The following is a 26,083-nucleotide window of genomic DNA, read 5'->3' as shown; positions in this document are numbered from 1 at the left end:
GAGAGGAGCCTGGGAGAAGAGCAAGGGCTGGTGCCATGAACTGTCTTCGGCACTGTGAAGCCTGCTGATAAGGGAAATGCAGTGGTCAGTTCTAGCATCGCTTAGCAGGATGGCCCCAAAGGCTTTCTGCTTGCTAGGACAAAGAGCCCGTGTTCAGCTAGTGGTGAGGGGCTGAGGACAGGGACAGGAGGCATCTCCCCATGCTGTAAGTAATGGGGCAAGCTAAGCTGTGAGGGACCTGTTTGGACCTTACGCTGTCTAGCAGAGTGGGGGTGGGAGAGATGAACAGCTACAGGTAGTGGGAGCGGGGTAAGAGCAGAGGATCTGAGGTACGTCTTGCTCACCTCAATACAGGCTGCATCAGAGATGCTGGGGGTTTAAGGTTGGATTTGATTCAGCTGGGGAACAGGAGTCATGTGAGAATGGACGCTGTGGCTGGGCTATGTTGTTCTGGCCCCTCCTGTGGGCACCCACCCTGGAGGAACATGACAGAAGCTCAGGAGGCAGCAATGCACTCCAGGAATAGCTTCCTGTTTTCACCAACCCACAGCTCTCTGCAGCAATTCCCAGCGCTTCCTGAGGCCACCCCCATGTGGCCATGGTGAGCTCCTCAAGGCTGGTCTCCATTGCGTCCTGAGCTCAGGCAGGTTATTGCCACCACCCCCATCTGGAATTTGCTTAAGAGTAGGGCACAAAAGTTGCAATATTTATGAGATTGGAACACCTTGAATTGAGAGACTTTTATTTTGCACAGGCAAGCATAAGGCGTTAAGTGCTTAAACCACTACTCTGAAAATAATGATATGTATAAATGAAGAGCTATTTAGCCAACAGATGATGAAGCCTGCAGCTGTTTATATTTAAGATTATTAAATAAACTCTTTGTCTTGCTCTCATATATTATATCCTCAATGAATTGGGGTCCTAAATGGCCTCAGAAATCCCACTGTCAAACTTACTTGCCAAGTGTAACTTACATAGCAGCACAGACATGGCCATGCGGACTGGAGACAAGGAACACAAAAAGACCAGAGATGACTACCAGCACAGCCCCAGATGCAGGGCCATTCATGAGTGGGCACTGCACCCTGGGCAGGGTGGACACCCTTTTCAATGGAGGACTGCTGCACTGCCAAGGAGGACCTAGCCCCAGGCAATTCCTTGCACACCTTCCAACAGCCAGTGGGACCACCCAGGGCTCGCCCTTTCCCAGAAAGCCTTTAAGCTTAGCTGGCAATGTTAGAGAAAGGGTGGCAGCAGAGCACAGGACTTGCGCAGCTGGCCAGAGGACAGGCTGGACAGCCACGGTACTACCAATGCTCTGCCTCAAAGCACACATGGTTGTGTATTGGCAGAAAGGGGCTCTCCCAGCAGCGCGTCACTGCGCCTTTGCTCTCTGCTGGGCATTGGCACCTTGTTCACCTCCGTTACACTGATTGTACTCAAAGGATGGGTTTGCTTCATTAGAGGAGAGAAATACAGAGAGATTTTGTTGACCTTCAGCCTACCCTGTGCCACTGACACTCTCACTCCCATGGCTGTCAAGGAAAAAAAAATCTGTGTTTTTTTAATACTCCCTTTTAATTTTCATCAACGTATTGTGGAAAAATTCAGGTATCTCTCCATAAGCTTTAGAACTTTGCCATGTCAGAGAAGGGGAAAAGCGTCTTTGGTCCGAGGCTTGCTAAACTCGTGGAGAGGACTTTAAACTAGAGTTGCCAGGGGAGGAGAACCTCAATCTATCCCATCCCTATCAGTATGATGCCAACACTAGTAAGAGATGCCCAGGACCTGGAAAAGGGCTGCAGGTCAACAGGACAGCACCTCAAGTGCAGCACAACGTCCAGCCACTCCACTCAGCTTCATCAGGGGCCCAACTTTAATGCCTCTATGCAAATGCACATAGCATCGGGAACAAACAGGAGGAGCTGGAGACATGCACGCTCCTGCAGGGCTGTGGTCCCATTGGCATCACGGAGATGTGGTGGGATGGCTCCTATGACTGGAGTGTTGGAATGGAAGGATACAGGCTCTTTGTAAAGGACAGGCAGGGGAAACGGGGAGGGGTGTTGCTCTCTATGTCAGTGACAGCTGGAGTGCATGGAGCTCCACCTGGGGATGGATAAGGACTGATGGAGAGCTTATGGGTCAGGATTAAAGGGAGGGCAGGGATAGGTGACATTATAGTGGGGGTCTGCTACAGGACTTGACCAGGAAGACCAAGCAGATGAGGCCCTCTATAGACAGATCGAAGCAGCTTCACATTCGCACACCCTGGTCCTCATGGGGGACTTCAACCGCTCCGATATCTCTTGGAGGGACGATGCATCAGGGCACAAGCAATCCAGCAGGTTCCTGGAATGCATCAATGATAGCTTCCTTCTCCAAGCGATAGAGGAGCCAACAAGGAGAGGTACCACATGGGACCTTGTTCTCACCAACAAGGAGGGGCTGGTGGGGAATGTGAAGCTTAAGGGCAGCTTTGGCTGCAGTGACCATGAAATGGTGGAGTTCAAGATCCTTCGGGCAGCAAGGAGGGTGCACAGCAAGCTCACCACCCTGGACTTCAGGAGAGTAGACTTTGGCGTCTTCAGGGATCTGTTTGGTAGAGTACCGTAGGATAAAGCCCTGGAGGGGAGAGGGGCCCAAGAAAGCTCGTTAATAATCAAGGATCACCTCCTCCAAGCTCAGGAGCGATGTATCCCAACAAAGTGGAACTTGGGCAAAAATACCAGGAGGCCTGTACGGATGGACAAGGAGCTCCTGGACAATCTCAATTAGAAAAAGGAAGCCTACAGAGGGTGGAAGCAAGGACAGGCAGCCTGTGAGGAATACAGAGAAACTGAGCAGCCAGGGATCAGGTTAGGAAAGCTAAAGCCCGGATCAAATAAGTCTGGCCAGGGATGTCAAGGGCAACAAGAAAAGCTTCTATATGTATGTCGGTGACAAAAGGAAGACTAGGGTAAATGTGGGCTCTCTCCAAAAGGAAATGGAAAACCTCATCACCCAGGATACAGAGAAGGCTGAAGTACTCAACAACTTTTTTGCTTCTGTCTTCACTGGCAAGGACTCTAACCACACCACCCAGGTCACAGAAGGCAAAGGCAGGGATTGTGAGAATGACATCAAGTAACAGCAGACCTCTACACAGTGGACCTGAAGCCTACTAAAAACAAACTCCCTTTTCTGGTTTATAATTTTCCATGCTGTGCAGCAGTATTAATCCACAGATTTTTCTCAGGGGCTGGCTGAAAACCACAGCACTGGAGCTAACCCAAACCAGCAATTCTTTCTCCTCAGAAAACCCTATAAAGCAACCAGATCCTCTCCCCTGCTTGTGCAAAGATGCATTATTTCCCCAATGGCCAGTCAACCTGTATTTCAGGACGTCTTTTGTTCAGTCCACTCAGCAAGTGTTGGTTGATCTACATCTTAAGTAAGTGATCTCTTCTTGTTGTCAGACAGCGCATCTAATCCTGGCACTGCAAAGACACTAAGGCCACTTAGGATCCCTTTTCACAGATCAATAATGAGACCCAAAAATTAACCAAGAAGTCCTCCACAGTGGTTTAAGGTGGATCACCGTCACCTTCAATACCTGTCTGTATCCTGTAGCAACAGGTTCTTGTTCTGACTTTTTCAATACATCTAAAATACTTATTGTTGCTAATCTGTGTCTCCTTCACTTAGCACCATGTGTGTCCTGGACATCAATTTAACACAGCTAAGGCAAGCATATTGATGTTATCTTCCAGGAGAGCCAGGGTGAACACCATGGCAAGGTCAGCCCTAAGATTGGACACCAATGGCCAAATTACCCAAGTAAGTGACCTATCTGTATCACCTGTACTGTGAGATCTGCTGGGATAAATACGTTCTTGTAATATTTTAGCCACTCTGTTAAAACACAAAAAAGTGAAGAGGAGGGCACTCCACAAACAGAACTATAAGACAAGGAAAGTAGCCATTAACAGATTTATTTTTTCTTTCCATAATCTCACAATGAATGAGATATCTACATTTCCTGACAAATGTAAAAGAAAAAAAACAAAAAAAAACCCAAAAAGACAGCCAGTGAGGAAGCTGGGAACTCCCAGGTGCTGTTAGCCTCTTCTTTGCTCGTTGATATTGGTTAAAAAAAACCCCTCTTGCCAAGTTCTGGGCCAAATCAACAGGTAAACATTAGTCATTAGCTGGCAAAGCTTTTGGAATTGCTTTTCCCTTCTCCAAGCCAACTTGTAGAAAGGTTCAGGGTTCTATTAAATCTGTTACAGTTCTGATGATGTTCAGCAGTGTTAAGGCGCTTTTTCTTTAAATGTAGCTTTGGGAAGCAACTCTTGAATTCTTCAGAAGCAAAGCAATTGGCATATGCTTACACTTATTAGCCCAACTATTAACAGAAGCTATCATCACCAAACATCCAGCAAAAAGGCTGAAACGTGCCTTTCAATCAGTGAAAAGCACTTAATAGAATCACATTCTCCTGTGCCAGTCTCCCAAGACCTTCAGACTTTTACAATGGCTTTCCCAAGGTTTTCTCCCTTTAACATTCCTATGAAAGCCATTGGCATGTTTTCAAATCCTTCAGTGACTTCTTCACGGCATTTCACTTTTCCCTGTCAAAAGTAAGAAAGGAAATTGCTGAGTTTTCACTCACCAGCAGCCTAGTTTTCACCATCTTCAGGGGACTAAAATGCAAACAATTTTTCTCTAGCCTGTATGTTTCATCTGAAATATACAAGCTGGTATGCACCAGAGTAACTTTGCAAAACTAGGTAGGCTGTTTTAAGGATCTGCTTTTGCTGCAAGACCTTCTACTTGGAGGAAAAGAAACTTCTACATGGAGGAAAAGAAAGCTATCAGAAGTACTCAACATGGATTCACCAAGGGGAAATCATGTCTGACTAATCTGATAGCCTTCTATGATGGCATGACTGGATGGATAGATGAGGGGATGCTGGTGGATGTTGTCTACCTTGACTTCAGCAAGGTGTTTGACATGGTCTCCCACAGCATCCTCACAGGGAAGCTTAGGAAGTGTGGGTTGGATGAATGGACAGTGGGGTGGATAGAAAACTGGTTGAAAGATAGAGCTCAGAGGGTCATGATTAGGGGCACAGAGTCTAGTTGGAGACCAGTGACGAGTGGTGTTCCCCAGCGGTCAGTACTGGGTCCAGTCCTGTTCAATATATTCATCAATGACCTGGATGAGGGGACAGAGTGCACCCTCAGCAAGTTTGCTGATGACACCAAGCTGGGTGGGGTGGCTGACACACCGGAAGGCTGTGCCACCATACAGAGAGACCTGGACAGGTTGGAGATCTGGGCAAAGTGTAACCTTATGGAATTCAATAAGGGCAAGTGTAGGGTGCTGCACCTGGGGAGGAATAACCCCATGCACCAGGACAGGTTGGGGGCTGACCTGCTGGAGAGCAGCTCCTGTGGAAAGAGACCTGGGAGTCCTGGTGGACAACGGGATGACCATGAGCCAGCAATGTGCCCTCGTGGCCAAGAAGGCCAATGGCATCCTGGGGTGCATCAAGAAGAGTGTGGCCAGCAGGTGGAGGGAGGTCATCCTCCCCCTCTACTCTGCCCTGGTGAGGCCGCACCTGGAGTACTATGTCCAGTTCTGGGCTCCCTGGTTCAAGAGGGACAGGGAACTGCTGGAGAGAGTGCAGCAAAGGGCTGCCGAGATGATTCAGGGACTGGAACATCTCTCTTAGGAAGAAAGGCTGAGGGACTTCGGTCTCTTCAGTCTGGAAAAAAGATGGCTGAGGGGGGACCTTATCAACACTTATAAGTTCTTTAAGGGTGGGTGTCAGGAGGATGGGCCAGGCTCTTTTCAGTGGTGCCCGGGGACAGGACAAGAGGTAATGGGCACAAACTTGAGCATAGGAAGTTCCAACTAAACATGAGGAGGAACTTCTTTCCTTTAAGGGTGGCAGAGCCCTGGCACAGGCTGCCCAGAGAGGTGGTGGAGTCTCCAACTCCGGAGACATTCAAAACCTGCCTGGACGCGTTCCTGTGTAACCTGCTCTGGGTGACCCTGCTCTGGCAGGGGGTTGGGCTAGATGATCTCCAGAGGTCCCTTCCAACCCTATGATTCTATGATTCTGTGATTCTACTTGGGAGTCATAACAGGGAGCAAAAGTCACTGCTATAAAAACACGCCAGCACGGATTTAGTGCTAAGTGGTCCCCAAACAATGGACAGGTAGGGGATTGTTTCCCCAAAGCCAGGCCTGTCTCTACCCATAGGGAAGTATGAAATTGCAAATCCAAGTTATCAATCCCAAATCTTCATGTTTGTAAAAGCTAGATCCTCTTAGCCTTTAGTGTTCACACTCACAAGCTTTTCACAGCCATGAACCAAGTGTTAAACTTAGCCTCCATTTAGAAAAATAAAATTTAAGAAATTCCCTTTAAAGTCCCTTTAAAGCCCAGCTCCCAATTCCATAAAATCATCCATTCTTGCCAGTAATTTCAGCACAATGCTACAATGGCAACCCTTGCTCATACTTACAAATGAAAGGAGAGTGATGAATGAGAAACAGAGGAATTACTCTAAACATGAAACTCTTCATTGCCAGAGAAGTGTTTTGAATTACTCTTGAAGCACCCCTTTTCAATGCCTACATGTATTCTGCAATATATCTAAGCATACAAGCTAATATTGCAGGTTTCAACAAAGCACAAGGGATCAGGCACGTTGACTATGGTTTGAGTGTCCCCCAAAGGCTCAAAGATCAAGTCAGGTGGAAGAAAAGTATCACACTGGGACCTCAGCTCAACAACTATGACAAGAGACCCCTTGCAAAGAGGGAAGCTATGGTGTGAGTACACCTTACAGAAAACTATCCCTTTCTTCCTTACCTCCACCACCCATTTTAGCAGGGCCTTCAGACCTTCGTCCCGGCGGTTATTCCAGCGGGACACAATAAATCCTTCCATTCGAAGCTCTTTGAAGATCATTGGAATCTGAATGTAAGCCCCTGCAAGAGAAAGGAACCAGCAAACCACCTGCAATATCAGTTTCATTTAAAATAAAACCCAATGCATAAAGAGATCTTTTAGCCAGTGAAGACCACTGAATCACTTTGTTCTAGCCAAAACTACTATTTTTTTCCAAATAGAATTTCCAGGACAAAAGAACAAAGATTCATGGGCAGACAGCCACTCAGGGAAACAAAAGCCTGATCTGTCAAGCTGTGGGGCTGAACACCCAACACTCTGAAAAAAGTTTCATTCAGAAGTAAAATGACTTTAGTTTCATCCAAGGGGCTTCAGATGAATCCTGGAAATACTGTTTTGGCAGCTTGTTTGATAGTCTGTCAAGCTCTCATGCTCTTGCTAATCTCAAAAAAGTTATACACATTAAAAAACAGTTCCCTCAATCATAAAAATCTGTGACAGCCTGTCTCATTTTTAAAGTGATCTGGGAGTCCAAAGGCAGTCAGTTTCAGACTCAGAATTCCGTTTCAGAATTCAGACCTCCCATTTCTTCTAGAAGGCAAATTTGGAAAACTTAATGCTATTGAAAGTGAATATTCATCTCAGCCACATTTCACCAGTAGCTGAAGTCTTATGGAAAAATAAACCCTAAGCTGCCTCATCTAAAAACCCAAGGGAAATCCATTCATTCATCTAAAAGTACGTACTGTGTAAATGGCATCATGCCACCACACCTGCCTTCTACTGATCTGTATCTGCTTAGAGCCCTGGGGAATCCTGTTTTAAGTAGTTTAGTCTCTCCTTCATTTCTAATCAGCTGATGTTCTCCACCCAATACAAGCGTGCACAAAGGGGAATGAGTGCATGTACACACAAGGAGCGTGGTCACACTCCCACTGTCTCAGGGCAGCAGAGAGTTACCCAAATGTACACACATACATACAGTCAATACGGAAACAACCAATAAAATCTCCAGAAACTCCCATTACATCTTTCTCTCTGCTGTTATCAAGCAGGAAATAAACTTAGACACAAGAAAGCAAGCCCGCACCTTTCTGAGGCACGGAGTCATTGTACTGAGAGATGGCTCCGCAGACTGCAATCCTTCCGTATTTCTTCATATGATTGATAGCAATACTGGCAAATTCTCCACCCACCTATGAGAACCAGAGCATGTGCAGCATTAGAATCCAGTGTTTAGCATTGACTGCCAAAACCTGCAACCTTGCACTGTTGCACCAACAGGTTCAATCAAAGGGTGGAAAGGTTCCACTACTCCAAAGACTTGGTGGCTGCAGGAAACCCTTACACCATTACACTCTAGTCAACACCTATAAGAACTTGATCTCACTCTTCTAAAAATTAGTTATGAATACAGGAAATTGGTTTTAATTCCAAATCTGCTTCACAAAGCTTGGTTTGGAAGCATTGGGCAGGACTTGCCCTTACATCCCTCCTCTTAAGGGGCATGTCTAGGGGCACTAAGAAGCACCACCTCTGCTTTTCCCCCACACCAGTCTGCACTTTTACCTCTTCACAACATGGTGATGTCAAGTTTTTACTTAATGATTATCTTCTCACAAATAAGGATATGCTGTGCTCAGAAGCTCTTAACGGAGAAAAGTCATGAGAAAATTTACTGCTGGGGAGAGCTCTGTACAAAGTTGGAAGTGAGAGTGAAGGGAACAGACGTGACCATAAAACCTATTTAAGACCTTAGCAGCACAGGACATGAAATTGCAAGGGTGAGGCAAAGCAAACACGAGCTCCTGCAGCAGGGGCAGGTGCTTTGCCCTAGCACCATGCATATTATATTATAAGGTATAATACATATGTTATCAATACTAAGAAATTAAAAAAGCCAGGGCTTGTTCTCCATTGAAGGCTAACCGATATGGTTTGACTGTTAAACTCTCTTAGCCTCCAGAACAAGACAGTCACATTCAAACACCCTCTTGAGAACAGTCCACAGCCCCCATTAACTCCAACCATACTTGGAAGAGGTCAGAAACCCCCCACATGCCACTACGGCAATTTCACAAGAGGGCCTTGCAACTATTTTGTTTACAGGTACCAGTGTGGCCCCCTGGGCCACGTAACATGGCACCATCCATGCTTGTTCCCCTTCCAGTAACAGCAGAGAACTGCCTGTGGTTCAAGGTAGGGCCAGGAATGGACTGGAGCTCTCTCTGTTCAGCGTCAGTTAAATGTTCACTGTGACCCTCACCTCCCCAAAATATGCCATACTTTCCAGAGAGTGAAGAGAAGCTTCTCTCTCTCCATTCACAAACACCACCAACAATGCAGCTTTGCTCTTCAGTCTTTGTTCTTTCTATTACTGCCCAAAATCGGCTGCAGAAATAAAAGTGGGAAGGGAACAGGAAAACAGTAAGCTCTTACGGAGATAATTTCTCAATTAGATGGAACTCAATATCGATTTCCTGGTGTATTCTTCAATTAGATGTATACAATATTGAGTTCCTGCTACAGTTTAAGGAAAATGACAGCCTGCTTAGGGCAAGGCCCTCTCTCAGAACTCACATTGTCAAAGAAACAGTCATAGCCATCAGGAGAGGCTTTACGCAGTGCTTCATCCAAAGATGTAACAGTCTTGTAATTAAAGGCTTCATCAAAGCCTATTTCTTTCAGATAGGCAACCTTGTCTTCTGAGCCAGCACAGCCAACCACTTTGCAACCCTGCAAGGAAAGGAGAAAAACATTTCTAAACATCCCCTCACAACACAAGCTGACACTCAAAGTGCTGGGTGAAGGGCTCACCCTTAAAGTCAGGCTGCCATCACCATATGAGTTCTTGAGCTCTAGGAAACATTCAACTAGCTTTGCTGCATCTTCAGGAGCTTGTCCCATCTCAAGACCTTACTGTAGGCATGCCTTCAGGGACGCTTGCCCTCCTGATCATTCATGGCCTTGTTCCCCTGTCTCTCAGGTGAGCCTTCTGAGGAGCAAGTATGAGCAGTTTAAGCCACTCACCCCAATTTTAGCAAGCTGCCCCACCACAGAGCCCACAGCACCAGCTGCAGCATTAACCAGCACTGTCTCGCCTGGCTTCATCTTGCAGACCTCCAGCAGACCAAAATACGCAGTGAGGCTGTGAAGAAAGAGTGCTCAGTGAGGAATAAAAGATGCCAGATACAGAGATTTGACTTAACCACACTGAACCAAAATATTGTCACAACTTGAACAAGATTCAGTTTTCCTCATTCTTTATGAATACAAAAATTAACCCAAACTTCTTAACTTGGCTTTTTTACAGCCATTCCAGAAAAAATACAGATACACTACTGCGAAACAGGATGCCGTGGCAGAAGTCTGCCTTAGGTGAAAGCAGCTTTCCTTGTGCTCTCTACCAAAAAGGAAAAACACAGAGATAACTCCGTAAGGCAACAACTTGGTTACACACTGGAAAAGACAGTGAATCCAAGCTAGATAGAGGTCAGTAGCCAGCTGGTATCTACCAGATTGAGGCAAAGATTAAATGATACTCATGACAAATCAACGCTGTCAGAAAAAGAAAAAATGGTGGCAAAACCTTGCTGAACTGATGGGCACACTGCTCCTGAGGACTACTGTGCAGAGCTATGGCCACTGCATGAATAGTAATTCCTTCAGTGTAGGTTTCGCTCAAGCATGTTCCACTGATCACATTAATACTGAATAACGTCAGGCTTTGCAAGCTTCCTGAAGCAACTGATCCACTGGCCCAGAATCCCAGCAAACTTTTCTTCTAACTCCTAAATTCAAGCTGAGAGCTTCCCACTTGGTCTGAACCGAAAGGGCAAACTGAATCCATCTTGCAGCTGTCTGGAAAAACATGCATCTTGCCTGATGTCAAAGTGAAATACGAGTTCTACTCTGGCAGGGAGGTTGGACTAGATGATCTCCAGAGGTCCCTTCCAACCCTATGATTCTACGATTCTGCATCACACACAATGTTATGATCATTTTGACAGCCTTCTGTGTTTACAGGACTGGCCAAGTCCTGATCTCCAATACAAACTACAGAGAAAGAGAGAAGAAATATGAGATGACTGAGAGACTGCAGTAGTGAATACAGATTCCAAAGCACAGCAGCTCTGTCTTCTGCAGTGCAATTTAAAGGACCTTTGTTTTACTGCACAATATGACAGCTGTCTTTTGCCATTCTGGGGCAATTCTGGAAATGGTGATAGCAGAAGAGCCCAATCCGCAAAAGCAGACTGGTCCAGGTGCCAGTGAAGTTTGAGTCTTTCCACTGAGGTTAATTTAGATTGAACTGGATTCTTTCCAGCCCCTCCTGGATCTTCTTCCTACCTTATTACAACTCCTCAAGGAGCGGCACCAAGATGTCCAAGGCAAGTCTCCTCTAATCTATAGAGGATGGGCCAAACTTCAGGCCCCCTACAGGATTAAGGGCACCCAGCAGCACACTTTTTACCACAGTGAGCAGACAACATACTGATAAAACAAGACAGGGGAAAAAGGCCATACAAATAGGTGGAAACATCCTGCACAGCAAAATCCAGGGGGTAGCTGCCTCTGGATCTCGAAACTCACCCTGGCATGCCAACTGTCCCAAGAGCCAGAGATCTGGGGAGTGATTCTGGCCAACTAGAAGGAAGGAGTTGTAGGTCTTTCCCATCAGAGATGAAATGAGTTCTCCAGCCACTTCTAGCCACGACAAAGTCCCCCACTGTAAAGGCAGGATTCTTGCTTTCCACAATCCTGTTTAAAAGAAGGGAAAAAAAAAAAAAAGAATATCCTGTCAGACACAAATCATTCCTGGCTCTTCCCTCCTTTATTCCCGTTGCCATGCGATGCAAGGAGAAAAGAAATATTTCATGCCAGGACATTTAGCCCACACCTGCTGATGCTGTAGGCTTCCCAAAATGTTTACAATCTCTGATTACCAGGGGGATACTGGGCAATATGATTCTAGACTCAGCCCTGCCCACCACAAATTCAATGATCCCACATGGCTGCTGACTTTTGTTTGACTAGCACCAGCCTGGTATGAATTCAAACTAGGCATCTGAGTTAGAACGCCGGAAAGAGGATGCTGGGATTAAAGGCTGGAAAAGCAAGAAGTCACAGAGAGGCTGTATCAAGCAGTTCCCTCCTTAGACAACCTGCACCTCATTTAAAAGTTGGAGATCTTGAAGGCTGAACCTCCTGGGGTACTAAAACCAGAGAGAAAGCAGTATCTAACAGGGAGAAGTTCATACTTGCAGTGTCTCTACACCAAATGAAAATTCAACTTTCTTAGCCCAACAGGAAAACTACGCTGGGAAATGGTAGGTAAGCAGCTTTGAAATATTGAAAACAGTTGGCCTTCTGTTCAACAGACTTGGTTGTTAATTTATCCAAGCCCTCAGTGCTCTTGCAGAGAAACACAAGAGTCAAAGGCCACAGATGTTCCTGGGCAGTAACTTAGAGGCAGCACAGCAGGAGCAAGCTGACAAAGGGAAACATCTGTGTAGCTAAATTACCACAAGCTTGGGAAAGGATGGATTTAAAACCCTTTGGCTACAACTAGAGCTGTATCTTAGGTGACACTGAGGTATTCTCAGCTGGAGTAGATAGCATGCATGGTTTCTGGCATGCAATTACTAGCACATCAGATTTTAAAACATGAAGTTGACACTTAGGACAAGTACAATGGTCATCTTCATGCCTCTGCTTGTAAAAATTTCCTTTTAAAACATTATCGCCAGAAATAACATATAGATCACATCAGAGGCCTGAAGGCTCTCCAAGAAGGCAAAGAGGTTCTCACAAGAAAACCATGGTCCAATCAATTACAAACAAGAACACAGTTGCAGAAGTACGTAGACTCACGTCAAGAATATGTAATGCAGGCTGCAAATGTCTCAAATGTTAATACATTCCTTTGAGATCTGCCATGTGTATGGATAACAAGAACTGAAGATCTCACCTGGCAACCTGTGTGCCTATCATTATGTCCCCTTCCTTCATGTCCCGTCGACTGTAAGGTCTGTAACACAGGCAGAGAGTTGGCTTACTGTAAGCAAATTTAATGATGTTCCAGATAAACTGTTAAGTAGTAGCTACTGTCTGACCCAGAAAGAAAGCATAAGCAGTGATGCTGAACAGATTCCAACGAGCTTGTCATTGTAATGACATAACTGGATGTTTTCCATAGCCAGCTACCTGAGCATCCCACCTTGACCAGGGCTAGAGCGTTGGGGACACAATAGTACTAATTTTCGCAGCATGGTCCACCACTACAAGGCTTAGACTCCAAAGAACTATCTCTGACACTAGGGTTCACTGGACTTCTTCAAACTACCCAGTCTCCCTGTACTTGAACCACCACCTATTAACATGGGCATATCAGCAAGTGAAGCAGCTACTGCAACAGGGCTGCAATCTCATTCAAGCCTGTTACATTCCAGTGGAAGAGACATGACAAGAAACAACACCACAGTCTGAGAAAAGTCAGGCTGCAGCATCATTATGCTAATGTCTGGCTAAATCTGACATAGGTCCATACCGGAAGTCTTATAATTTACACACATTTTATAAAAAGTTGACAAAGGCATCTGGGACTGTGGCAACAGGGGATGCTCCTGGTAGATATTCTTTCGAGGTTTAAGTGGGAGATCAAATGAGGTATCTTAGCCAGCAATTTAAAAGAAGAAAAAGGTATACCTCATGTAAGGATCAACACTGAGAAACACTGATTCAAGCAGCAACTCTGCAAAAAAAGACAAAGCAAATTCCTGGGCGTCAGCAGTGCAGTAAAGCATAGTTTCCATACAAAGTCAGTCTTTCAACAAAAGCTATAGGAATTCATGACAGCTCAAAAACCCCACATCCCGTAATCCTTTAGGGAAAAACTAACAGAAACAACTGTTACATTCATTAACTTTGTCTGGATTATCCCTTCACTGTTACAAAAAACACCTTCTGTACTGTCTCTTTAGCAGGCTAGCTTCTTTTCTCTATCTGCCTTCTCTCTCTATAGAAGGCTCAAGAGGCCAAACCCCAAAGCAAAGCACTAACTTACTTTTGACCCAGATATGAAATGCCTTCTCGTGATTCAACCAGTAGAGGGTGGTAAGAAACCTCGGCACAGGTCAAATACAACTTCCTTAAACAGAAAGCATTAGGCTGTCTTTTCTAGGTAGCCTAATCCATGTTATTGTCTCTAATGACACTAGTTTTTGTGAAATACACTGTAGAACAACTTTTAATTAAATTCTCATTCACACAGCAGTTTCAGCTGTTCAACTCCACCTAATAATACCTTTCATTGCCTGGGCTGCAGTGGTCTAGCTAGTACAAACTAGAAATTTATTCAGATTTAACTATTTTCCCATTACTCAGAATAAGAAAGGCGATCTCCTTTAAAAATGGTACTCTAGTATGAAGTTATGTCTTTCCTTGCTGTAGGGATTAAAATGGGAAGGAAGAAATTACTCCATTTTCTTAAATACCCACAGGCATGAAATTTTTAAGCGTGCCTGAATACTACAGAAGTACCACTGTGAGACTGTGAAAGGCATGCCATGGCTGCTGCGCGCTGGAGTTAGAAGAGCTCAGACACTGTTTCTAAGGATATTACCAGAATGCAGTGTGTCTTAAAACCCACCAAACCCATCAACATACATGTTCTTGAGCAACTGCCTTTCTCTGCTAAGGTGCATGGCTTGCCACATGCCGTGCCAACCCATTTTCGAAAATTCAAGCCAGAAAAACAAACAGTTAGAGACACAGTCATTCATCAGCAACCAGCCAGCCTCTGGAAATAACAGTAACAGGTGGCACTCCACTTACCTCCATCCTTTAGGTTTGGCAGCTCTATCTTTTTCAGGTCGAAGTCACTGGTTTTGGGGAAACCCTCAAAATGCTTCTTCAGAACCCACACCTTGGCAGTTACCATCCTGCACAGCAAACAGCACAGCCAAAGATCGCCTGTCAAAGAGATGCCCAATGGTGCTGGTCTGCTCATGAGGGCTAGTTTTAAGCTTTACAAAGCAGAGCAGTAACTTGATAAAGTGCTGTCACAGCCTTTGCCTGCATCCTATGGTAGTATCGCCGTATCAAGAAAATGTCTGAAAAGCCCCCTCATTGCCTAAGCAACCCAGAGCTTCCTGCGACCTGCTGGACCTCCTGGACTGCTGACAGCAAGCCTTGGTCTGGGAAGTCAGCCCCAGCAAGATGTACAGCTCCCACTCGAAAGAAATCAAAGTGGGAAAATCTACTAGTTTAAGGAGAGAAAAAAAATCCTGGAAGGAAAAATATAAACCACTTAAATTCTTCTGCCCTGATTACACGGGGTGAGTACTGAACCTAAACTTTTACAAGCTTAAAGTGCAAGGGAGAAATGCAAAGGTAAGAAAGACCTCTCTCCATGATACCCCCTATGATGAAAGAAAATGCTTTTCTCCAGTTGCCAAGCTCACGGCTTGGAACTTGGGAGCACATTGTCACCAGCATCTGCTATACAAGATGGAAACAAACAAATTATTTACATTTGCTTTACCCTTACAGCCCCCTTCTTATTCCTAAAAGCAAGTGCATCAACAAGGACAAAGAAAGAGAGGTTTATACTTAGAGCAGGCAGGTAGAAAACCACGTCCTCTGCTGACAAGGCCAGCCAATAACGCTCTGCACCCGACTCACTCGGTGGCTGGATTCCCTCAGTCACACACCTCCTAGAAGGCAAAGCCATCTGCTTTTATGAACAGAATAAGTACCACCCTCAGTCCACTTCCTCAGGAGAAAGAGTAAACACTCAGTAAACCTGGCACAGGGCACACCCAACATGAGTCACCTTTCTCCTATTAAGATTTGAGATCATCCTTACAGACTGCTCCAATTCACCGCCCAGCCAGTTGCACAAGAATGTTCTGCAATATGCAAAGCTAAATACTCAAAACCCACAGTCTTAGAAACTACAAAACATTGTAGCCTGGAGACTGAGAGTATTCCCTGCAGCAGGAGTTTCTTCAAATCACATTTTATCAGTCCTGCCCTAAACCTCTTAAGAGTTCTGCCACAGAGGAAAAAATATCTAATTAAAAATTAATACAAAATTCAATGTTCAATCCATCATTTAACATAGCACATGATCCATAATACACCACTATCACAAGGGGACACTGTCACACTATCATGACATTTACATGGTGAGATGCCCGCAGGCTCTCAAAGGACACCTTCACTGCTCCCACTGCACGCACCAAAGGATCAGAGCTTGCATGGCCATGCCTCTGCATGCCTGAATCTGTGCATTAGAGAGCCATCTTAAGAAACAGTAGCGAGCTTTGGCATTTTGCCTCAACTGTGTTGCAATGAGGCATGTGGCATGGCAGAGAACTTTGTCCAGGCACTATCTGTCTTCAGCTTTTATTTTTCTTGCGAAAATATTCAAGTAGAATACAAAGGGTGAAAAGTGTAAAGAGACCGATACATAGCAGCATGTTCAACCACAAAACACCTTAAGACAAAAGTACTAATTAGGAACAGAGACCTGAGAAAACAAACATTACTTTTAAAAGATGCACAGGGCAACCTCTCCATTATGATGGTTGGACTAGATGATCTGAAAGGTCCCTTCCAACCTAGGCAATTCTATGATTCTATGATTATTCAGATAAAAACAAAAGCCACCAGATCCAGAAACCCATCAGCACTCAGCAACCTTGTGTGATGAAACAGGGTTCCTAGATGAGAAACAAACACAACACAGATGAAGGGTTCCTGCATGAGGAGTGTGTGCTGGGGAAATCACCTTTATCAGGACAGGTAGCTCTTTCACAAAATGAAGGAAGTATCACCAAGATTTCTGTCAAAGCATCCTGCATTCATAAAGTGAGCAGCCAAAACCAGCATTCCTCACTTACCATATACAATCGCAACAAGAACAAAGGTCACAGAAAACTTATCTGCAGCAATTGCCAGCTGATCTGCCAACGTTGCTTCTTAAAAAAAAAAAAAAAAAAAAGGGAAAAAAAAAAGCAGCAGGTGGCACTCCCCTGGCAACTACCCTAGCATTTCCATCCACTGCTGCTGTTGCTTTGCTATCAATTATATTACTATATATTACTATATTATATTGCAACACTGCAGCAACAGCAAAGCAAACTCAGCAAAGGGGCTTACAGGAGCAAAAAGTGAATTTGGAGTAACAGAAAACTGACCCCACTCACTTGCTTATACTCACGAAGAGCTGTTTTGTCCCAGCAGCGTGTCCTGCGTTCAGACACAGCTACCCAAGTGCTCAAGCCAAGAATGACGGGGACAAGGGACGCTGGGTAGCTCCATTTGTACCCCCGGGGAGCCAACAGTGATTCAGAACTGCTTTGTCTCCCATCCTATCTCACCTCTGTGAGTCATCAATACTGACCCCCTGCTTTTTGTCTCTTTCCTCTGTGTGCCTCAAGGCTCCAGCCCTCTTCTTTAGTTCCCACCACCATCTCTTAATACCTTGATTCCTCACTTTAGTCTGAGTACAAGAACTTGTTGTTTCTTGGTCCAGGATGTCCTCTGTTTTCCCTATCTGATCCTCTAAGAAGCCGCACAAATCCTGATGATCTGCAAATCTAGGTGCCATCAGTATTGGCCATTTCTATCTCTCTTCTGCTGTTCCTTCTGGTGCTTCCACACTCAGACCTTCCATCCACACCAATCTTCATGTTCCTCTCAAAAGATCTCTACTTTTTGCAACACACAGATTTTTCAGCAGAGCAATGACCTCCTACAAACAATACGGAAAGATGAATTTCACTGAACCACTTTTATTACCTTTAGGGACTTTGGGAACAGGACAAATTTTCTGCTGACTGCTTCTCACCTTTTACTGAAATCACATTATTATAGTCACTTCAAGGCTAGGGATGTTCTCTGTTGGTTGTAAAACAAAAAGCCCCAAACCAAACTAACAGAAAACAGAACAAAGACACATGCTTGATGAATGGATTTGCACACCAATTTCTAGGTTAACAAACCAAGATTATTTTGTATGTTTAGATATAAAATCATAAGAACTGGTAAGGACTACATTGCTTAAGCATACTAAAGAACTCTAAAGCATAAACAGCAGTGATGCAACATCTGTGGGATCCAGCAAAAGGATCACTAGACTAAGCATGTGGTAGCCACCATCTCAGCTTCAAGAGCAGTAACCATTGCACCGTAGAACTACTTTGTTGTCAGTAGGTTTGAATAATACATTTCTTTTGTGTGTTTTCTGTATAAAGTATTTCATAGACCACTACAATCATGCCTTTGCAGCCATAAGAAAAACTTCAGAAAGGACAGTCCATGAAGATGATAATTCATTTCTAGCAAGTCCAAGGAAAAAAGGTGATGAATTTCTACCTGATATTCTTACAAAAGAACCATTAAAGCTTTAACTGAAATTGAAGTCCAAGACAGCATTTACTCTGAGGTCCTTCAAACCCTTCTTGCCCTCTAGTTTAGCCCATCAAGTTATCAAAGAATAAAGTTTTATATTAATCTCTATCAACTTTTTCCATAAAATCAGACACCTAGGAAAGAAGTAATGGACTGGGGAATCGGCTTTGTGCACTAACACTGTATGTAAGAAAGCAAAGATCCAGTCTGTGTTCAGACACTGCAGGTGGTGCAAATGTAGCTGAGTTGCAAGTAAAGCACCATAACGCAGGTTATCACAGCTCAATCCCCCAAAATGCACAGGGACAGAGATTCACAATTCAGGGGAAAATGGGAGAGAAGAGAAGAAGGAAGAGGTGAAAACTGGGATCCCATAGGAGACACTAGCAACTGGAAAATAAGGTCAGGAATAAGAGAAGACAGACAAGTCTGAGAAAATTGAGAGACTTTGACTGGATGCTGAGGAGCTGGTGGTGATATCTGAAATGTGGGAATCTTCATATTAAGTAGAAGAATAGTACAGCTCTAAAGGGACCATGAGTCAAACCAGCAAAGTTTACTTTCCTTAAGTAACCTCAACCAACATTCATGTCTTGTGTGGTATGGTTTCCTAGCCTGGGCTTGCCCATATCTAATCTTCAGGACAAAATCATCTTAGAAGCCTGTCAGTTACAAGTAAGTTCAATTCGAATTCGGGGTTAGCTTAACAGTTCATCTTGCTGCCAGTCACAATTAATTTGCAGAAATGGCTGTGGTACTAGTTTTGTTTTATCTCCATTTTGATGCAGGAACAGCTATGCTTCCAGCTACATTGTAAGAAATGGGTACAATAAAAAGCTGAGTGAAATATATCTCTCAGACATAACTAGTTTGTAGATCAGTGCTGAGGAAAATCCACCCGATCACCACAACTGAGACCACAACTGAGAAGTTATTCAGGAAATCATTATCTCGTCTAGTCCCTTCCTCCAGATCCAATTTATGCAGTCTCCTGCTGCATTTCAAAGCAATCTGCCAGGCACCAGCATAAAGGACTTTCTAAATACTTTAAAAAACAAACAAACAAACAAACTTAAAAGGACTTCTTGGCAGTAGAGTCTGCCAAGGGAGTCATAATCCAGAGGCTACCTCGGGAATCCCCATACATTACAGGATTACCAGTTACCTGGGAGTTACCAGGGCCTCAAATCCCAAGTGCCTGCAAATCATAGCAAAAATTACCTGTTCCTCCCCTCTGGCTTAGCTTTCTCAGAAATAATGTTTTTCCCGTAGTGAAAAGTAAGGTAAAGGCAAACCACCCCCATGCTACTTTTGGCAGATGCTATATTGCAAATATCTGAGCAAGCATGACACTGCATTATGAAACAATAAAGCTGCAACTTCATTATGCAATGCTATAAGGCCCTGGAAGGAGGTCAAAGATTGCGAGGTAAGTAGTCATCACTAGGTAAAAAGACTGTGCTGTCCCACACTTTGTTACAAGGCTGTAATTCCAACAGAAGTTCAACAGTCCTGCAGACAGAGCTGACACGGGGAGGGGAAAAGGGAAGCCAAGACCTGTACTGAAACACATCAGCTGCCCTTCATCTCTCAGAAATTGCACATAAAATGAGAATCTTAAGAACTATGTCTGATAAGAAAGAGTAAGCAAGAAGCCCACAGGTGGGAAGGAAGACAGGACACTGCAGATAACCTGGGCTGACAAACTAAGTCAAAGCTTCTTGAAGGGCCAGCTGTGATTCCCTGGTCACTGCGGGGCACTCTTAAATGTCTTTCAAGCACTTTCTACTTCCCCCTTGCTTAAATGTTGATACAGTCCAAACACATGCTGCAACATCAGTAAATGCAAAATTTCATCAAAGTTGTGGAGACATACTGCAGCACCGTTTCACTTCTTATATTTGCAGGACATGCCTGTTACTGCACCACATAGAGAAGTGTTTTATTTGCTTGATTTTACAGCTGCCAAAGAAAAGCAGAAGTCCCGTTAAGCTTAGATTTCTAGAAAACTCCATTTAAATTAACCCCCAAACTTTTGACTACACCAAGCAAGTAATGCTGTTTTAGGGGAAAAAGATAAGAAATCTCAGGCTGGTATCTGATGTTATAAAGTTACTGCAAGACCTTCAGGACTTAATAAACCTGCCTGTTGGCTGCTCCTTCCCACAGTTCTCTTTCCTGATCTCTACAAAGGTTAAACACCCCTGTCTCTTGCAGCGGAGTGCAATAAGACAGCCCCGTGTGTTCAGATCGGAAGTTACAAACATACGTTCAAGCACCAGCAATCCTTCTGAGGCCCTCTCCTGAAATTTTGCAGTATTACAAGGGCAGATTGATCCTTGGAACGAGTTCCTGCTCATAACCTGCAACCAGCTTCTCCCTCAAGAAGGAAACTTGCTGCTCCAGCCCACCTAGCAAATCCAATACATACCTGTTATCTGTTACCACTCCAATACATCTGTAGTATTAAGGATACTGAAACGGATAAATGAAAAGATAAAGGGACAAGAAAAAAAAAGAAAAGAGGGAAATCAATGAGAGTCTAAGGAGATGGAGTGGAAGGGTGGAAGCACACAGCAGTGGTTAGCACTTGTATTGCTACAGACAGTAGACAGCATCTGGCAAAGGGGCCTGAGGACCTCCCTGCTCCTGCAGCGCACATCAGCTCAGCACAGTATTTTACTGTAGCAAGTGAAAACGGGTCCATCTGTGCAAAATGCCATCCTAGGGCTCCCAGTGCCACGACAGAGAAGCCATCAGGCTGTGATGTGTGGTCCAGCACAAGAAAACTTGTGAGAGTTAGACCAAGGATTACATCCACCATTGCAGTTTAAAACACTAAATCTGCAGGCTTGAAAGAAAAATCCTTTAACTCACCCCACACCCCCTGTTCTTAGCCTGCCTGCCTGCCTTTCCTCTGGTGCTTTGACCTCCCTAAATATGCAAGACCAAAAGTGGTCATGGTGAATCCCCAACTAAAGCTTCACAAGTTTTTTTACACAAACAAGAGATTCAGAAGACGGTCCTTCTCCAGACTTCTGGTTTCTGTGGCTAAAGATTTTCCCATCTGAGAATCCTGAACGTGCACTGATCTGTTGCCCTTGTGAGCTGAGAGGGATTGCCAGCCTTCCGGGGTCTTTCTCCTCCAGGAACCTTCTTTTCAAGGGTTGTAGACCTTAGCAGGAATATCAGCTCATGAGAGGTATAGGCTTGAGCAGATATAAACCTACCCCACAAGGAGACTGCAGTACCACCACAGAACAAAAAACATCTAGTGGGTATTCAACTTGTCTAGATTAGAAATGTAGTCTCAGTTACCTGACAGAAGGAAGACCAGATTTTCTAAATCACCTGCTTAATACTTGGTCTGGTATTTAACCTTTGTTGTTGCTTCCCTTCCCAAACTGTAAGATTAGTGAATTTCAATGTGCTAATCAAATCTGAACAACTGACTGGATTTGCCAGTTCACCTGTTGTGCCAAATTCCCCAGCAAACCGAGCCAGAACCTACACTAGTGGATCTCAGATGCTATTGACTGGTGCAAGGAAATCTGTACCTACTTTAGACTGAGGGAAACATGGGTTTTCACATTGTGGAATCTCCATCTTTCAAAATTTTTACAACTTCACATGCCTGTGAGCAATCTGGTGAGTCTGGTCTGGCTTTGCCCATGTGCACAGACTACATGACCTCCTAAAATCCCTACCAACCTGCATTTTTCAGTGACTACATAATGGCAACTAGCACACTTAATTCATAATTAGCTGTTGGCACAAGAACTAGTGCTTATTTCATATGAACTGTGACATGAACACCTTAGGAATTAAATCAATATTAGGAGCAAGCAAAGTTATAATTTCATATTTATTTATTATTGTTGGTTTTGATTATTATTTAGCGCAGGTTTCTACAACACATTCTTCAAAATACCTGAAGCACCAGAAAACTCTCATGGAAGATTTATTCAGGATGTATGCACTCTTAATTTCTTTCACCAGAACTGAGTCCTTGTGATGGAGAGAAAAAGACTTCACTGAGAGGTTCAAATTGACAGTTTATTTGGACTTCACTCACAGGTCCGCTACGCCACTATTGCAAGTTCTTATGGATACAATGGAAGAATGCCCTAGTGGAATTTAGGGGTAAAAGAACAAAACAATTCACAGAATACACTATTACCACCTAACAAGTGATCCCAAAAAAATAACCCCACAAACCACCTGTACGCCAGATATGAATACCTTAAATAAGTGCACAAATCACAATCTTAGAGCACGTTATTAAATCACTTACCCTCTCTCTCTCAGGTAAGGCCACTCAGTCCCGGGAAGTTACCTTGCACAGCGTCCTGGACAAGGCGGGGCAGAAATCTCCTACAGACCAGCTGTATCTTTGGAGGATTCCCCCTTTTTTCTCCCCAAAACTTTGGACTTAAATATCCTTTTTATGGGACTGTGCTTGAATGGATGACACTATCTGGGATGGTTATCCCCGGTGGTTTGATGGCCCCTCAGACAGCAATGTTTATTTTGTGATGTCTGGCCTCACACTCACTGAATAGCGGTGGGGCGTGACTCAGGGCATTTTGTTTGTTAAAGGCACCATTCGGGTTTCAGTTCGGGTTTCAGTTCTTATTGTAACGCAGTGTTGAGACCACCCCGGGCTGAGCCATTTCCACAGCTCCCCCCAAGTTATCTCTGCATAGATAGGGATCGATAAGCGTCCGCCGAGGCGAGACAGAGCAGAGTTGAATGACCACTCCCTGCATCTCACCTTTTGTGTTCTGAAACCTGTTTAGGAAGGTGCTCCCATTCAGTCCGGAGAAGAAAAAAAGAACAATTATCTCCTCTGAACCAAGAATTAACTATAGCATGATTTGCGAAAAAAAAAAAAAAACAAACACCAAACCCCAAAACACAACCTTTACAATATCTGTCTACCCAAAAAGCTTACTGTTAAATTCATCCCATGAAATGAAAAGAAACAGGTGTTCCTTTACCAAAATAGAACGCCATCTTTTATGTGTCTGCTGTGACTGTGCTTTCAGCCCTCAGAGATTCTAGGGAGTACGCTAGTGAGTTCCAAAAAAACCACCTCTTTCTGAATTGATTTCATTAATTTTGTGCTGTATCATCATGTACTTACCAAAATCAAACCCTTTCCCAATTCTTAAAATGCTCATTTCATAAACCAGTGAAGCTATACTCTATGTTTACCTTTGTAGAGTATTTACCTGTGACTTCAGAGCTAGGAAAGGCATCTGCTATACATTTGGCATAATGCACATTATGGTATCACGCTACTAAAAATTCTCCTAGATAAGCAGCTGATAAAAATACCTTTTCCTTCCTCAAACCACATCCTATATTCATTCCAACATGCTAACTCTGTGACAGTTAGCTGCAACATTTTTTTAATTCCTTAAAATTGAACACTATCATTAAAATAGCACATTTTACCATTACACCAAGTGAAGCACCCAACTTCTAGGGCTTATGAGGTGAAAGCTATTACATAACCACTTAAGAAGGGGCCAAATTATCCCTTTCCCTCATGTTATATGCAAATATAGAACATACATATTTATCTTTATAGTAGAAAGCCTCTCACAACAGAAAACTCACACAGAAACTAATCAGGAAGTGGCCTTCAGGCAAGAAATGTGCAAGCACATTTGCCACAGATCGCAGACTTTTTTGCCAATCAAAACCAATTCAAAAATCATTTTGAAAGATTTTCAATGTGCAAAGTCAAAAGTGGCATTTAATGACGGCTGTATAGTTACATGGTGTCAAGTCTGATTCTTCCCCATACTTCAAAATTATTTTTCTTAGTGTGGTGTCCAGATGTTAGCAAAATGAACAGCTGACAGGACATCATCAAGTGCTTCGTAGCTACCATACTTCCCTCCCGCAGTAACTGTAATGCCTTTAACAGGTCACACTACATCCAATGTAATTCCTGAAGCGAGCAGACACACAAAAAATTTTCCCTATAATGTAGACCTGCGGTCTTAATTATTTCAAATGATGAAAATAAGCTCAGACTATAGGCTAGGTAGTTCAGTTTTACAGCAGCCCCCCAGCTCTCAGTGGTAACACTGATGTCCAGCTGTCGCTCCAAAGCGGGGTCATTTACCCACTGTGCAGACGCCAATATACACACAGAGTAGATGTATTATCTATGTATTTAATTTCTGCAGAGATGGGTGCTAGGTGGTAATCCACAAAGCTAGCACACCCGCCTAAAAACTCTTAGGAATATTTATACAGTCCAAAACACAGAAATACACACCCTTAGTTATAATTACTACTTGGTACTTTATCTTAACAATTTCTATTGATTAGTATAGTCTCTCGCTTTCATTTAAGGTTACAATTTCCTTTAATTGATGTGCACATGCTCCAGCACCGAGGTGGTGGTGGGGTGTAGCCCTATTCAGTATCCAGTCTCCAACTGAGTTGGTGGTCGACATCTCCCACTGCCACCTTTACCTTTCCCCCAGTTACTGCAAGTTTTTGTTGACTTCATGCCTTATCCATCAGCAGTCTGGTTTTCAGACGGTTTTGGCGCCTCCTGTGGTGGGATGTTCCTCACATTCATTAGTAAGGCATTTTATTTTGTTTGTTTATACCAAGTGTCTGGTTTCACAGGGCCTTGTGACCTTTTTACAGCTCTCTTTTCTTACTTAGTGAGAGATTCTACCTTCTGAAATATATTTTACTTTTTAAAGTGCATCACAACAGTCCTCCTGCAAAATACTGGTCTATTTTTACAGCGTTAACTACGGCACCTTCAGGAAACTGTAAACGCATTCAGCTGACTTTGCTTTTCCACTCTGATGAATGCAGCACTGGACAACTCCTGTTCTTCCGATGACAAGCGCTCGCACACTTCGAATAGGTTCTCTTTATTCTGCTTAAATGGAAAAACCTCTAAATCACAGCAAGATAGCTGACCCAGCATAGGTAGTTTCGGTTTTGGGTTTTTTGGGGGGAGCAGTAGGGGTGGTGGGAGTACAGAACGGCACTTATTAATTTTAATGTAATCTAAGGGCGGTACTAAGACACTTCCCGCCGCAGCCTGGAGTTAACCCCAAGATCGTCAGCCCCGCCACGTAACGCCACACTAATACCCAAGCGCCTTCTCACCCACCCTCATCTCTCCCCTCTCAGGCACTGCGGTCCCATAGCTGCAGCTCTCTTCCCTCACGGGGAGCACTACCCGCCATTTGCTCCTCTCGCAGGCACCGCGGACCCATAGCTGCAGCTTCTCGCGGAAGCAAGACCCGCCATTTCCTCCTCTCGCAGGCACTGCAGACCCATGGCTGCAGCTCCTCATGGGAGCAAGACCCGCCGTTTCCTCCTCTCGCAGGCACTGCAGACCCATGGCTGCAGCTCCTCATGGGAGCAAGACCCGCCGTTTCCTCCTCTCTCAGGCACCGCGATCCCATAGCTGCGACTCCCTTCCCTCACGGGGAGCACGACACACCATTTCGGTCTCTCTCGGGCCCAGCGATCCCACAGCTGCATCCCCTCACAATAGCAAAACCCGCCATATCTCAGCCGTTCTCGCCCCGGGGCCCGCCCCTCTCTGCCTGTCAGGGGCGGAGGGGGCCTTTCTCATCGGCCCCTGCCCGCCGCTCTCGCCTGACCCGAGGGTACCTGCCCTCCCCTCAGGCCGAGGGGCTTCGTTGTAGACGTGCTTGCTCCTCCTCTGAAACGGAAAGCGCGGCAGACCTCAGTCTCCT

The 26,083-nt window shown here is 44.5% G+C and overlaps 2 protein-coding genes across 22 annotated transcripts in view; one reads left to right on the top strand and one right to left on the bottom strand.

The window, feature by feature from the left end:
* LOC128902166 (thioredoxin) overlaps nt 1-22,783 on the top strand; it is a 37,453-nt gene extending 14,670 nt beyond the window's left edge. The window contains exons 4-6 of one of the 17 annotated variants that reach the window (XM_054184611.1): nt 3,756-3,822; nt 18,210-18,281; nt 22,232-22,518. In XM_054184611.1, coding sequence (XP_054040586.1) covers nt 3,756-3,822; nt 18,210-18,281; nt 22,232-22,347 — 255 coding nt within the window. In that variant the 3' untranslated portion in view covers nt 22,348-22,518. Of the gene's footprint in view, nt 1-3,755; nt 3,823-6,890; nt 6,956-7,132; nt 7,249-9,897; nt 9,939-10,224; nt 10,305-14,413; nt 14,485-17,162; nt 17,282-18,175; nt 18,282-19,650; nt 19,698-22,231; nt 22,519-22,640 lie in introns of those variants that run through there. The other 16 variants (XM_054184604.1, XM_054184601.1, XM_054184602.1 and 13 more) reach the window with 16 other exon arrangements.
* PTGR1 (prostaglandin reductase 1) lies at nt 709-26,081 on the bottom strand. 5 transcript variants are annotated; one of them, XM_054184597.1, is made up of 11 exons: nt 25,998-26,081; nt 15,525-15,628; nt 14,748-14,885; nt 13,620-13,665; nt 12,883-12,942; nt 11,505-11,672; nt 9,942-10,059; nt 9,492-9,647; nt 8,002-8,107; nt 6,873-6,991; nt 709-4,616 (listed from the first exon to the last, which is right to left on the bottom strand). In XM_054184597.1, exons 3-11 carry the CDS (start codon nt 14,851-14,853, stop codon nt 4,506-4,508), a joined length of 990 nt encoding a protein of 329 aa, XP_054040572.1. In that variant the 5' UTR covers nt 14,854-14,885; nt 15,525-15,628; nt 25,998-26,081; the 3' UTR covers nt 709-4,505. The 5 variants fall into 5 exon arrangements, with proteins under 5 accessions (XP_054040572.1, XP_054040575.1, XP_054040573.1 ...); XM_054184600.1 differs by having other exon boundaries at nt 14,748-14,854; XM_054184598.1 differs by lacking the exons at nt 15,525-15,628; nt 25,998-26,081 and adding an exon at nt 23,107-23,319.
* Nucleotides 26,082-26,083: the final 2 nt, after the last annotated feature.

This window comes from Rissa tridactyla, chromosome Z, assembly GCF_028500815.1.
Source record: "Rissa tridactyla isolate bRisTri1 chromosome Z, bRisTri1.patW.cur.20221130, whole genome shotgun sequence".
Lineage (NCBI taxonomy): Eukaryota > Metazoa > Chordata > Aves > Charadriiformes > Laridae > Rissa > Rissa tridactyla.
Note: the sequence above shows the minus strand (reverse complement) of the source record. Positions and strands in the feature narration are given on the sequence as shown.

What these genes read in the sequence shown, in the direction of transcription:
- PTGR1 (XM_054184596.1), bottom strand. Translation starts at nt 15,645, where the DNA reads ATGGCTTTGCCTTCTAGGAGGTGTGTGACTGAGGGAATCCAGCCACCG. An exon ending in ATAGGCACACAGGTTGCCAG is followed by an intron (nt 11,673 to 12,882) that starts GTGAGATCTTCA and finishes TCTTTTAAACAG; the next exon opens with GATTGTGGAAAGCAAGAATC. An exon ending in TGCTAAAATGGGTGGTGGAG is followed by an intron (nt 4,617 to 6,872) that starts GTAAGGAAGAAA and finishes TACTTTTGACAG; the next exon opens with GGAAAAGTGAAATGCCGTGA.